Below are 13,092 nucleotides of genomic sequence, written 5' to 3' on the forward strand. Positions count from 1 at the left end.
AGGCAAGGTGGAGAGGCCAGAACCAGTGTGGAAGTGAATGAGGTGAGTGGCATCAGCACCTTATACCTGCAGGCCTCCTCACCTGTTGTCACTCTCCTCCCTGACAACATATCTCCAGATGAAAACTCCATGAGGGCAGAGCTTATGTTTGCCTTGTTCACTGCTGTAACACTAGCACATAAAACTGCCTGGCACACATAAGTGGTCAAAAAATATTTGATGAATGAATCAAAATGGTAGCCAGAATCTGGAGCTGGGTTTAGGCATCAGGAGACTGAAATCATTGGGCCTCCTTTGGTATAATATGCTTCAGTCTTGGGCTCTCTGGAGCATGGTGGTGGAATCTGCTCCACGCAGAGTACAAATGGGCTACTGAATCAGTTATTAGCCAGTCTTCTATGATCTAGAGCACTTTGGAAATGTGCTTGTGAGGGGAGTCATCTGGATTTCCTGGAGACCGAAGTGAAACCTGTGTCTTGGCTTTACTCTTTTCTTACAGTGTAGCCTGTCTGAGACTACTTTCTTACCTTAGTCTGTAGTGTCTTTTGGGGCATCATTGACTCTGCTAAATGAGGATTTGGCAGTATTTCAGGAACCACTGTAGGAACCCATGGTAGAAAGTATAAGATTAGAATGGCTGTGCTGAGCCCGAAACTCAGCTTGAAATGGTTAGTTTTTAAGTGATATCCCTCAGAATGTGTTCTTTTTAAGTGTTGAGGTTCCCAACACCAAATAGAAACAAACATTTTAAAAAGAACTGAAGTGGCTTCTGATTCATGGTTATTATTATGATTAACAGCAGTATATTATTATGTCACTATTATTATTTGGGGGAAAGATAGCACATTAAAACGAGTAAAATAAAAGTGTAATAGTACTTAACCTCTTCCTAGGAGCTACTTTGGTTTGGGAGACAATGTTTTATTTTCTGTCCAGTGAGACTGGACTTTACCCAAGAATCCCAGAGTACCAGGTTAAATGTGTTTTCTTTCAAACTGGCAAGAGGAGAAGAAGATAAAGGAGAAATAATCATGGTACTTTGCTTAGACCTCAGAAGCTCTCAAAGAGGTTTTCTTTCTAATCTCCTGTGGGGTCATGCAAGTCACCATGCTCTCCTCCTTTAGATGTTAACCAGGGAAGGCCCAGCACCGAAGGCCATATGCAGTCCACGTGTCCTTGAACAGCATTCTCACAGCACATGTAGAGGGATGTGAAAGATCACCTCTCTCTCTGTCTCTCTGGATTTTTCCAGGGCTTATTCTCTATATTATCTATACCCCCAAACAACAATAACAACAACAAATTTATATTATGCCAAATGTATATTTTATATATACACCATACATATATAATATATATTTGGTTTATGCCAAATTTACATATATGTGTATATATGTATTATTAAAAAAAATATATATATATATGTATACACACACACACACACACACACATACATTAAAGACAATTTCCTTTTATTGAAAAAAGCAGTAAGTCCAAATATCTTTTATTTAAGAAAAGAAAACAAAATCTCTTGGGAGTAGATGCGTTGGTAAACTTTTCTGTTTTACCCAAGAGGAATAACGTCATTTTGTGGAGAAGACATTTCCATTTTGTAAAGCAGGGCCTCCATTTCAAGGTTCGGAAACTGTGACTCTGCAGCATTCTCAAGGTCCCTGGACACACAATGTTCCAGAGCTCAGTCAAAGGAGCCAGAACTGACCTGATTCCCAACTTCTCTGAGGCTCAGGGTTTGGCAACTTCAGAAACACTGGGTATGGTTTGTACTCTTCCTGCTGATATTTCCATCTTCCCCAATTATGACTTCATTGTATGTTGCTTTGCAGAAAACTTGCTTTATTTGATGAATGGAATTCCTTGGCTGTTTATGTTTCAATGGATAACACAGTGGTCATTGAAGATATCAGTGAGTCCCAGCCCGTTTACCTTCCTGGGTGGTGGGTGATGAGGTCCTTGATCACCACTCAGAAATTGGGGTGAGAGAGAGAGACAGACAGAGAGATAGAGAGAAAGAGACAGAGAGAGGGAGAGAGATGGAGAGAGGGAGAGAGACACAGAGAGAGACAGAGAGCGACAGAGAGGGACACACACACACACACGTGCACGCACACACCCTCTAGCCTGCCCCACCAGAGCAAAGGAGCTTAGGGGAGCACAAGACTCTGGTTAATCATCCCCTGCACCCCTTTTCTTCTTACCTATCAGCTTTCTGAAAGGGAGAAAACAATTAGATCATCTTTGCTGCTCCTTGGTGAGGTACCAGACCCTCTCCCTGCAGGACAGCCGAATTTGGGATAGTCAGTTAAACCACCAACAGGTCTTCTGTGGAGGCCGCCCCCTTGTCCAGCCCTGTGCTCCCACCCATGGGGTTAGAAAAACCAAGAGTTGCAGTCCCTGTCCCAAAGGCCTTTGCAGACCAGTCGAGAAATGATATTCTCTCAGTAAGCCCGTAACATCTGACAGGAGGTAAGGGAGTGCTCAGTACCAGAAGGAAGAGAAGTAAGGGCTGGTGGAGTGGCCTGGGCTTCCTGTGGGAAGTGGGACAAGCAGGGCCCTAGTGGCAGAGAGGAAGGCCTTCCAGGCAAGGGCTGTCAGGTGAGGTCTCCCTTAGTTTTGCTCTTGGCCTGCCTCCTAGGGCTGGATGCCCCTAATTTACTCAGCTCTCTTCTGTTTCTAGAAAAAATGTGTTGCATTCTTCCCTTGAGTGCTGACATAGCCACTGAGAACCCCTCCGGCTCCCCAAATGCTTCGAACCACAGTAAGGGCACTTCTGCTTGCTGCCCGGCCTGGAAACCCCTGCTGCTCATTGTGCCCCTTCGCCTGGGCATAAACCAAATCAATCCTGTCTATGTTGATGCATTCAAAGTAAGTCACTCCTTTTTCCGAGCCCATTGCTGCCTGCCCATCCCACCGCCATGTGAGCACAGAGATCCGTGAGCAGCAGTCCACAAGTGAGTTGAGAATCTTGCATTCTCTTTCCCTCTAGGAGTGTTTTAAGATGCCACAGTCTTTAGGGGCATTAGGAGGAAAACCAAATAACGCCTATTATTTCATAGGATTCTTAGGTAAGAAAAGAGGAATCACAAGTAAGTCATCGTGGGTTAAGGGAGGGTGGGCAGAGGTTTGCATGGGAGACCAGGCAATTCCAGTTACGGGCCCTTTGTCCAGCTGGGACATGCTGTGGCCTCTGGTCGGCTCCTTCTGTCTCCGGTCTGATATCTGGAGAGCAACACTTCTGTGCTCCTGATGGAGAGCAGATCCTCCTTCAGTGCCTCTACTTCCTTCCCTCTTGATAAGATGGCTCCATGCTGCTTTCCCACTAGATTACTCTAAAGTCACAGAATTGCTTTAGCCATCTCCCTCCTTCCTGTGGGGCCAGGGTGTCACTCCCCTGTCCTTGTTGATCCCTGTCTTACTGGGGCTTAGGCATTTAGGCTAGGAGCCATTCTCTGGCTTCCCAGGTTCATGCATCTGGCTCATTGTTCAGAGCCATGACCGGGTGGGAATTAGAGGAGGCAGAGACAGAGGTATCCCTTTTCCGATAATGGGGGCTAAGCCTTAAACCCACTAACCTCCTAATATGGATCCTAATAAGCAGCCTGGCATTCCCTGCCTAGGTTGATGCCTCTGGAAACCCAGACACCTTATTCATTCGCTATGACCAGAGACATTTAAGGCCCTTGGCACACAGAGTGAGCTAGTCCAGTGCTGCTTAAACTTTAATAAGCGCATGAATCACCTTGAGAGCTTATTACAATGCAAGTGTGGCAGGTCTGAGGTTGGCCCTGAGATTCTGCATTTCTAACTAGGTAGTGCTGATGTTATTGGTACACATACCATGCTTTGAGTATCAAGGACCTAGACACACCTGGTTAGTGCAGAGGTACACGGAGAAGGGAGTGACATGACTCGGGGGATTTGGTAGAAGGCCCCTCTCACAGGAGTGGAGTGGTCTCAAATTTGGCCTTGAAGAAGATTGTAAGGGACACCCTTAGATAGGCAAGGAAGAGCCAGAACAAGTGTGGGGAATGGCATGAGAGATGTGCAGAGGACAGGGTGAAATGGGCTTGGTCAACCTCCCACCGTCTCCTCCTTGGAGATTCAAGGAGATGAGGTGGAATGGAGACAGACATACCTAGTCTTGTATGCCAGTCTCCCACTTGCTAGCTGTGTGACCGCTTGAAAAGAGTATCACCTCTATTTCAGTCTCAGGATCCTCTTATGGAAAATAGGGTTAACACCTCGCTCACTGTGTGGTCACCTCACAGTAGAGCGCTTAGCAAAGAGCCAGGCATATAGTACCCATTGAGGAAAAGGTGACTCCACCTTGCCTGACCTCAACCTCTCTTTTCCTTTTCTGTCTCTTCCTCTCATGAAGGCGAAGGTTTCTAACACAAATTGCCTCAGCTCTCTAATGCTGCCATCTATTGGTTGAGTCTATGAACTACAGCTTGATGGAACATTTGGAGGCTTTTATATTTTTAGGTACAAAACCCCATTTCGATATCCTGTGTTTCTAAGCTTTCGGGTTCCTGTCAAAGAAAATGTTGCAAAAATCTATTTACTATTATTTGTGCTTGAGGACAAGGTTGAAACTGACTGGGAAATAATTTTGGAGGGTGAATATGCAGATTCATGTGATTCCTGGGCTCAATGGCCTCCTTTATCCCAAGTTACTCAGACAGAATTTGCCAAGTTAGTGTAGCCCTTCTGTTTCCTGAGGCCGCTGGATCGGGTTGACTTTGCGGAGTTTAACTACTCATAAAAGAGGGGTGGGCGATCTTTAGTTCCTGAGATAGAGGTTTACATGGTGCCCATTAACTTTCAAAAATCCTTTGTTTAACCTTCACTTGAGGCTCCAAAGTCTCCTTTACACTCCTTTTCTGACTCTCCACCTTACTGTATTAGGTTGGGGGTTCTGGATTGGTAGAATGTCTGAAGGGAGGGAACCGATGAGAACTGCCATTTTCTGAACAGCTGTTTTCTGCCAGGGATGCTGAAAAGTGTTCTTTCTCTGTAGGTAGGTAGTTAGGTAGGTAGGTAGGTAGATAGATAGAGATAATTGTGTAGAGATGTATAGATCTAGATATAGATATAGTTATATATAGATGTACAGATATAGTTATATAGAGATGTATAGTTATATAGACATTTATAGTTATAGACATATAGATAAATATACATATATAGTTATATAGAGATATAGAGATAGTTATATAGAGTTGTATAGATATATGTGATTATATATAGATGTATAGATATATATAGTTATAAAGATATACCTATATAGCTATATATAGATAGATAGATAATTATATATAAATGTATATAGATATAGTTTTATATAGATGTACAGATATGGATAGATGGATATAGTTAGCATAACACGTAGAGATTATTTCCATTTATGCCTAGTGCAACTACAATTTAGAGGGGTTATTTCCTCAAGGTCACCCAGCTAGAAAGTAGCGAAGCCAGGATTCAATCTCAGTTTGGCCACCCCTATCTACTATACCACATTGCTCCCCTACTGTCCTCTTGTCTGGTGAGAAGCTGGGAGAAGAGTTTAGTATGGGAGACTATGACCAGGGTGAAACTCTGGCTGTCAGATTTTTTCTGCATTTAGAGGAGGTGTTTGTTTGTCCCCCGTGTTTTAGTAGACGTTGCCACCTGGAAATCTGTAGTATGAGTTCTGCATCTGCAGATGGTTGACCCCCCTGCCTCTTATCCTTGGACCTCATTAGAGACCTTGGTTTAGTCCCCACATCATTTCTAGGACTTTTTAGATCTTCTACTCTATTTCTTTTAAGTACTCTCAGAAGTAGTGTAGCCTGCAAAGCTCCACTACACACACCCACACACACGCACACGCACACGCGCACACACACACGCGTGCGCTCGAAAGGGCTAGAGGCAGAGGATGCTGTTATTATTCCTAGCATCTTAACTTCAAACACTCTGGCAGAATGCTCAGTTCTAATCCTACTTTAGATATTTGTTTTCTTGCGTACAACCTTCCTTCTCCTTTTACCTTTCATGATCTCAGGTGGGCTTCCTTCTAAACATTCTGGTTATTGCTCTTCATTGTGACTTGAGGCTTTTTTGATATAACTGATCTCACCCACCTGTGGAAATATGTACCTTGACTTACCTAAATTGAGTCATACAGCAAGCAGCACTGATTTTCATATACTCTTTTTTTTTTATAGTAGAAAAGAAAAGTTTTATTAAAAAGAAAAGTACACTTCCAGAAGTAGAAGCGGGCCTGAGCCGATTTTCATATACTCTTCAACACCTATTTGTAGGGAAATAATTTTGGGACTAAGCAAGATACTTCAGTGACTTTCTTGTATTTGTATTGTGTTTTAAGTCATTTGACAAAGGTGAAATCTGCTCATTCTTATAATACCCTGTGAGGTAATTGGAACAGGCCCAATGACCTGTTCCAGTTTATATGACTACAGTTTAAAAACAAGAAAATTAAGACAGAGCGATTTAAGTGGTTTGTCCTAGGTCTGTGATAGAGACAAGTTAAGTTTTCATCAGACATCAGGAACACAGTCTTTGGGAACGGAAGTTCTTAAATGTGCTTAACACAATCCTGGATGCTATTCCAAGGAGGGTCTTTAGGGAATTCCTCCCTACCTTGTCATTCTGCTGCTGGCAGTTCTTTCTTTGGTTGCTAACCCAGTCTAGAATACAGACACACAGAGGTGGTCCTCAGGCCTGGACAGTGAGATTAGGGTACTTTTGCCTTCTTAGCATGCCACTGATGAGCATTAGAGGGACTTTTAGCCCTTTGAATATTAGATAAAAGGAGAGATTTTTCCTGAATCCCTCCCAGGTCATTTATTGCACTAGGCTTTTTCAATTTAATGAAGCATGATTTTTCTCTGATTTATAAAGAGCGATCATCTCAAAGTGAGTTTTCCCAGTGAGGTATATCTGTACTGTTAATGTGACCAAGGCAATGCTTTGTGACAGGGATTCCTAACTAGTTAACAATGACTAACTTGCTGGCTAATCAAGACCAGAAGTCAGCTCCCTGGTATGTCATCCATAGTGGAGTTAGCATTCCCATTTCTCGTGGAGGCCAAGGCCTTTCTCCTTACCAGTTGTGCTCTTGGACCATGGGTCTGAGAACCAATGGTCTAGAATGACGTGCTTTTCAATGTTGAAAGAGGCAGGAAGCTTTCTAATGGCACTTGGACTCACAGCCTGGTGATTCTGCCTACCACCTCGTTGCTACTGCTGCTCACAGAGCCTGCCATGTCATCTGTGATCTCTCATTCCCACCTTTTCCCAAACCTGTCACTTTCCATTTTGGGACTTATACTTTGAGGAGATGTGAATACTAGGGCAAGTCTTCTCATTGAATGATTGGATTTGGGAGCGGGTGGCTTCCTTCAGGCATGCTCATCCTAATTCAGGCTTTCTGTCATTTCATTCTCATTGTCACCAAAGGAAAGGTTAGGAAAACCAGAGTGCCTCCTCCCAAGGACAGGAGTGGGGCAAGGGCCAGTGGTTCTTTGAAGGTTAAGTATGCCTCATTCTAATAGGTGATGAGCTCATTTTCCTGGACCCTCACACAACCCAGACTTTTGTCGACACTGAAGAGAATGGAACTGTTGATGACCAGACTTTCCATTGTCTGCAACCCCCACAGCGAATGAACATTCTGAACTTGGATCCTTCTGTAGCATTGGTGGGTATCTGAAGGTTGGGTGGGTCAAGAGATAGGCTGCCATCCTATTAAAGATTGGTTCCCTGAGGGTTATCCAGGTTGCTAGGTAAGGTGGCAAGAGTATATTCACTTACATCCCCATGAGAGGTAGCTTAGAGTAGTAGGAAAGGAACGGACTCCACAGCCAAACTGCTCAAGGTGGAATCCAGACCCTGCCACTTACTAGCTATGGACTTAAGGGGAGTCCTTTAACCTTTCTGAGCCTTGGTCTTCTCATCCCTAAAATAAACAAAACAGAAGTTTCTTCCTTCTAGGATCGTGTGAGGTATGCGGTGGGTAAAGTACTTAGCATAGTGCCTAGCACATTGTAAGCATTCTATGAATGTTAGTTATAATTAGAGTTACCATCCTTCTGCAGTTTCCCTCTTGCCCTTTAATATTGCCACACAGATAAAGGGTATAAGGTAGGACATAGATAGGAGGGAGAAGGGGGTAATACACCCTGGGTATACAGTGCCCAATTTTCTGGGCACACAATCCAGAAAGTTGTAGTCCCCGCCCCCCGCCGCCCACCAGGACTATGACTTGTAGTCACATTGAAGGAGCAGCTGCCTGTGAAGTAGCCAGTGGTTCTGAGACCTGTCTGCATCATTTTTTTTTCCAGTTTAATCTGATTGTCAGAGCACCTGTGTCCAAAGAACTGACAGAGTCCTCTTGTCTTGGACCATTCTTTCACTACTATAGGAAGGCTCTGAGGATGAGGAAGGAAGCTGATGGTTCTCCTTATTCTAAGGGATAATTCCCTTAATGTCAGAGCCATCTGATTAAGTATTGCCTCTAGCTAAAAGTACTGTTTGGCTGTTGTTTACTGATTTCATTGACTATTCTTTATAGATATTTCTATGTGTGCACTAAATGTAATGGTACTAACCCCATGCTTTGGAGATTAGTCACCAAGTTACTATATCTCACAGTATAAAAGGAGAGAGACAAGGAGGAAAGGGACAGACAATAGAGAGAGGCAGAGAGACAGAAGGAGAGACTGGACAGGAAAATGGAAGGGAGGGAGTAGGGGTCAACGAATGAACAATTGTGTGTGTCCAAGTGACGCAATGTCTAGGAGAGAGATAAGCACAGGCAATCTTTATCCTAATTGTCGGGAAGTAGCATCCGAGAAGAATGGTCCACAGCCTACATTGTAACTCTGGGCCAATCGCTCCATTTTGCAGTACAAGGGTCCTGTCTTGGTGCCCCTGAACAGTTCTAAGTTGTGTTTTTTTTACTTCCCCCCAAGGGATTTTTCTGCAAAGAAGAAAAAGACTTTGATAGCTGGTGTAGCCTTGTTCAAAAGGTAAAGACGTGTGTTTTTCTTGGTCTTAAAAATGAAGGTTGTTCAATATGATTATTTTTCAAAACTATTTTTCATAGTAACATAAACCTAGCCTGATATGACTTTATCGTAAGAGAAAGAAACTAAGATGTGGGGAATTGTGCATAACTTTGGGGGAACCAAAGAAAAAACTTTCATTAGAAATATGTTTAGTATGTCCAGTGAGTGATATTTTTAGCTACTTAATGTTTCATCTCATTGAGCCTATGAGTCATACGAAATATTCAACTAATAGTCTACCATTTTAATCTGAAAATGCCTTTTCTTATAGCTCAGCCTAAATTTTTCCTTAGTCTGTTCATAACACTGAGATGGTTGAAGAAACTAAACTACTTTTCTGTTTAGTGGTCTATTTACAGTGTAATGTAGTCCATTATGATTTAGGGGGCTTGCCTTTCTGTTAACTGTCTTATTTATATAAAATATAAGCATGCTGCCACTTTAAGGAAACACAGTTTTCAGAAATCTGTGTAATACTAAAGCAAGTTATTCTTTTTGGTATTTAATGTAAAAGGATATTTATTGTTTTGTTGGCTCACCAATCTTTATATCTTCCTCCCTCATCCTCAGCTTCTAACACATGCCAGATATGTGGAGGACATTGATAAATGCTTACTGAAAGAATGAAGGGAGATCTTAGAGAGTAGTTTAAAGAGCCCTGGATGGGGTGGCAGGAGACACGGTGTTCTCCTATCTGCAAAACAAAGAGATTGGAGAGATGGGAACCCAGAGCCTTTTGTAAGCATGAGGAGGGAAGATTTTTCTTCACAAGTGAACACATAATTAACACTAGTGTCCCTAGCTGAATCTGAAACCCCAGTTAATAATTAGCTAAGACATAATAGAGAATTCTTTTATAAAAGCAATACTTACATTTCAGAATGCAGCGAAACTATATTTATATTACATTTAAAGTTAGAAGGAAACTTTTCTGATGAGACTATGCCATTTAAATTAGGACATATACCATAAGTGTTGGACTAAATGGAAACTATGTCAATTTGTACTAATATTTCTCTTGGGGCAGATCTAATTTGATTAACCAACATTTCTTTGGCGCCAACACTTCAGGAACATCTCACCCCTAAATTGAGTTGAGCTCGTGCAACTGGCACATGACTTGAACCTCACGATGGAGTATGGGCAGTGAGTACTGGCCTTCCATCAGATTCTCCCTCCAGTGTCCTTCCCTCCTGGCCAACAGTTCTAGAATTGAAGAGGGCTGCATCTCCAGATGGGTCAAGTAGAGAATGAGTGTATTTGCTAGGCTTTTGCTTTCATCTTTCAACAACCAGGCCACTCTCTTAGGGCTTGAGGTTATAGAGTTCCAATTAGACAGAAATGTAGTGACTGCAATATTTATAACTGTTTCTATGTTTCCTCAGGAAATTCTAAAGGAAAACTTAAGGATGTTTGAATTAGTTCAGAAACATCCATCACACTGGCCTCCCTTTGTACCTCCAGCTAAGCCAGAGGTGACAACCACTGGGGCAGGTAAGCAGTTGTTCAGGGCCTCTGTGGCCAGCAGACCCACAAGTAGCAGTTGTTTTACAAGACAGAAGAAATTGTCTGGACTGATCGAGGATTAGTGCTTCTGATTATTTTAATCATCTGATGAACTGGTACAGATTTCAAAGCATAATAATAGCCAAAGATGAGCTCAGTGCAAAAGTTCCACATAAAATCAAATGACTAGAAATTATTTTTTTTCCTGGTCTTGTTCAGAATAACAAATCAGAGGCCATGGGTGAGTCAAAAGGTGCCCCAATGTTTTACAGAGCCTCATCTTCATCACTATGAATGGGACTATGTAATAAGTCTGGTTATTTTGATTCTTTATAGAGACTTTCTAATACTTGGTGGTGGCCCTATCTATACCTCTCCTCCACACAAGCTTTTCTTTAGCAAAACAATTTAAAAATGCATAGTCTTCTCTACTGAGTAAGGTATTGACCACTTCAACCTAAGCGTCAAGCTTTTCTTCTTTTTCATTTCTGTATTCTGATAGAATTCATTGATTCTACTGAACAACTAGAAGAGTTTGAACTGGAGGAAGATTTTGAGATTCTGAATGTATAGAAGAGTAGAAACTCAACCTGGATATCTGTCTTACATCTGGCACCAGAAGAACATGAATTCATTACATAAAATTTTTCTAGTCAGCAAGTGCCTGATATGCCAATAGCATACAAACTTGATAGCAATCAATCATGACTGAGCCAATCATCATTTCTCAGATAAAACAATAACAACCCTTCCTCAGAAAGAACTAGAACAATCATGGAATCTAAGAGCAGAAAGATTAGGAGCCGTCCCTTGCTTCCCAGCTTGTTTTACATGGCCACAGCAAGTCTGCCACTTATGAAATGAGGAAGTAGACATCTGGAAGACAGACAGCAACTTCGACCTTGCTGCAAGCACCAGCAGATGAGAGATGGTTACGTGTGCTTCCCCACCCTTTCAGGCGTGACCTCTTTTGGGCTAAATCCTAAGAAGCGGTCTGTTCTCTTGTTCTAATAATAAAGTGATTACATCAGGGAGAAAAAGTTCTTGTTAAATTATTTGAATGTGTATTTTAATTAATTATAATTTATATCAAAAACTTTGTCAAGGAAATTATTTTAAATGTGCACTTGTTGATCTCCTGATTCTTTGAGGGAGCCTTACTATTTAATGGGTCACTGTCTCCTTCTTTACTAATACATTTTTCAGATGTCACCCTGTCCTTAAATCAAATCATGATCACTTAAATCAGGGGTCAGCAAATTTTCTGTAGAAGGCCAGATAATAAATCTTTCAGGTGTCACAGGCCACATGGCCTTTGTCATCACTGCTCAACTCTGCTGCTGGAAGTGCAAAAGCAGCCACAGACAATCTGTGCCTGGCCATACGTCAATAAAACTTTATTTACAAAAACAGGGGGAGGACTGGATGTAGCCCACAGGCTGTAGTTTGCCAATTACTGATTTCAGTTGTTGATTTCTGTTTGAGAAATTAAAAATTGTGTTTGGATTAAACTCCATTTCAGTTGACAAACAATTAAACAGAATTAATCACATGGTGACATTTAATCTGTGCATCAAATACAATGGCAGACCATTTCAGGACTAGCGACATACTAAATTTTAAAGCATATATTCATCATATTGGCTTTGCCACTGATTCTCTTGTGGATGCACCTCAAGTCACAGTGGTGTCTTCCCAGTTTCCTCTCCTTGCCCTCTTAACCTGTATGCATTTCACCTCTATCCTTAACTGAGTCTCGAAGAAGGCCTGCAACTGGGGTTTGAAAGCTAGCACAAAACTAAGGGATGTGTGTGTGTGTGTGTGTGTGTGTGTGTGTGTGTTCATTTAGAAATATTAGAACATCTGTTTCCTTAGATTTCATTTTTTTCCCTTTCTTACACATAGGTAATATATTTCAGTGGTTCAAAATTCAAAAAAGTTCAAAATGGTATTCAGTGAAATGTCTCTCCTTCCCACATGTCAGTTCCCGTCCCTGAATGTTCTTGATGTTATTAATTTCTTGTTTATCCTTCCAGAGTATACATTTTATACATATTCAAATATATGCATATATATCTTGGATTTTATTTTAATGACTTTAAATTTCTCTATTTTTGATTTATTTGTAAGTAATTCTGAGGCCCCAGAAGTATGGAAACTCCTTTCTTGAACTCTAGCATGTGACAGGGCTAAAAGCAGTTATAGGCTTATCTCGAAGGAGGTTGTGGATTTGTTGCTTGTTAGAGGACTCTTTCTGGTCTTTGTAATTGTATTTTTCTTGCCTTAAACTTTTGTTATAAAGCTCAACTTGTAGTAACAGTGGCCCCCACGGCTCTAAGGGGGGGGGGGACTCATGAATTGTAGTGAGATGGACTTTAGAAAAGTTTTCATCAAAGGATGTCAAAAGAGTCAAATGTTCCCAAAGCAGCAAAATATACATTCTTCTCAAGTGCACATGGAATATTTTCCAGGATAGACCACATGTTAGGACACA

At 41.7% G+C, this 13,092-nt stretch overlaps 1 protein-coding gene across 5 annotated transcripts in view; it reads left to right on the forward strand.

Annotated features, from left to right (window-relative positions):
* Positions 1 to 12,915, forward strand: part of ATG4A (autophagy related 4A cysteine peptidase) — a 60,414-nt gene extending 47,499 nt beyond the window's left edge. For 3 of the 5 annotated variants that reach the window (XM_011366062.2, XM_011366060.2, XM_023534129.1), the window contains 7 exons: positions 1,845 to 1,924; positions 2,696 to 2,883; positions 3,005 to 3,083; positions 7,578 to 7,723; positions 8,997 to 9,053; positions 10,478 to 10,586; positions 11,101 to 12,915. In XM_011366062.2, the coding sequence (XP_011364364.1) occupies positions 1,845 to 1,924; positions 2,696 to 2,883; positions 3,005 to 3,083; positions 7,578 to 7,723; positions 8,997 to 9,053; positions 10,478 to 10,586; positions 11,101 to 11,171 (730 nt within the window). In that variant the 3' untranslated portion in view covers positions 11,172 to 12,915. The remainder of the gene's footprint in view (positions 1 to 1,844; positions 1,925 to 2,695; positions 2,884 to 3,004; positions 3,084 to 7,577; positions 7,724 to 8,996; positions 9,054 to 10,477; positions 10,587 to 11,100) is intronic. The other 2 variants (XM_011366061.2, XM_023534127.1) reach the window with 2 other exon arrangements.
* Positions 12,916 to 13,092: the final 177 nt, after the last annotated feature.

The sequence above is a fragment of the Pteropus vampyrus genome, unplaced genomic scaffold (assembly GCF_000151845.1).
Source record: "Pteropus vampyrus isolate Shadow unplaced genomic scaffold, Pvam_2.0 Scaffold120, whole genome shotgun sequence".
Lineage (NCBI taxonomy): Eukaryota > Metazoa > Chordata > Mammalia > Chiroptera > Pteropodidae > Pteropus > Pteropus vampyrus.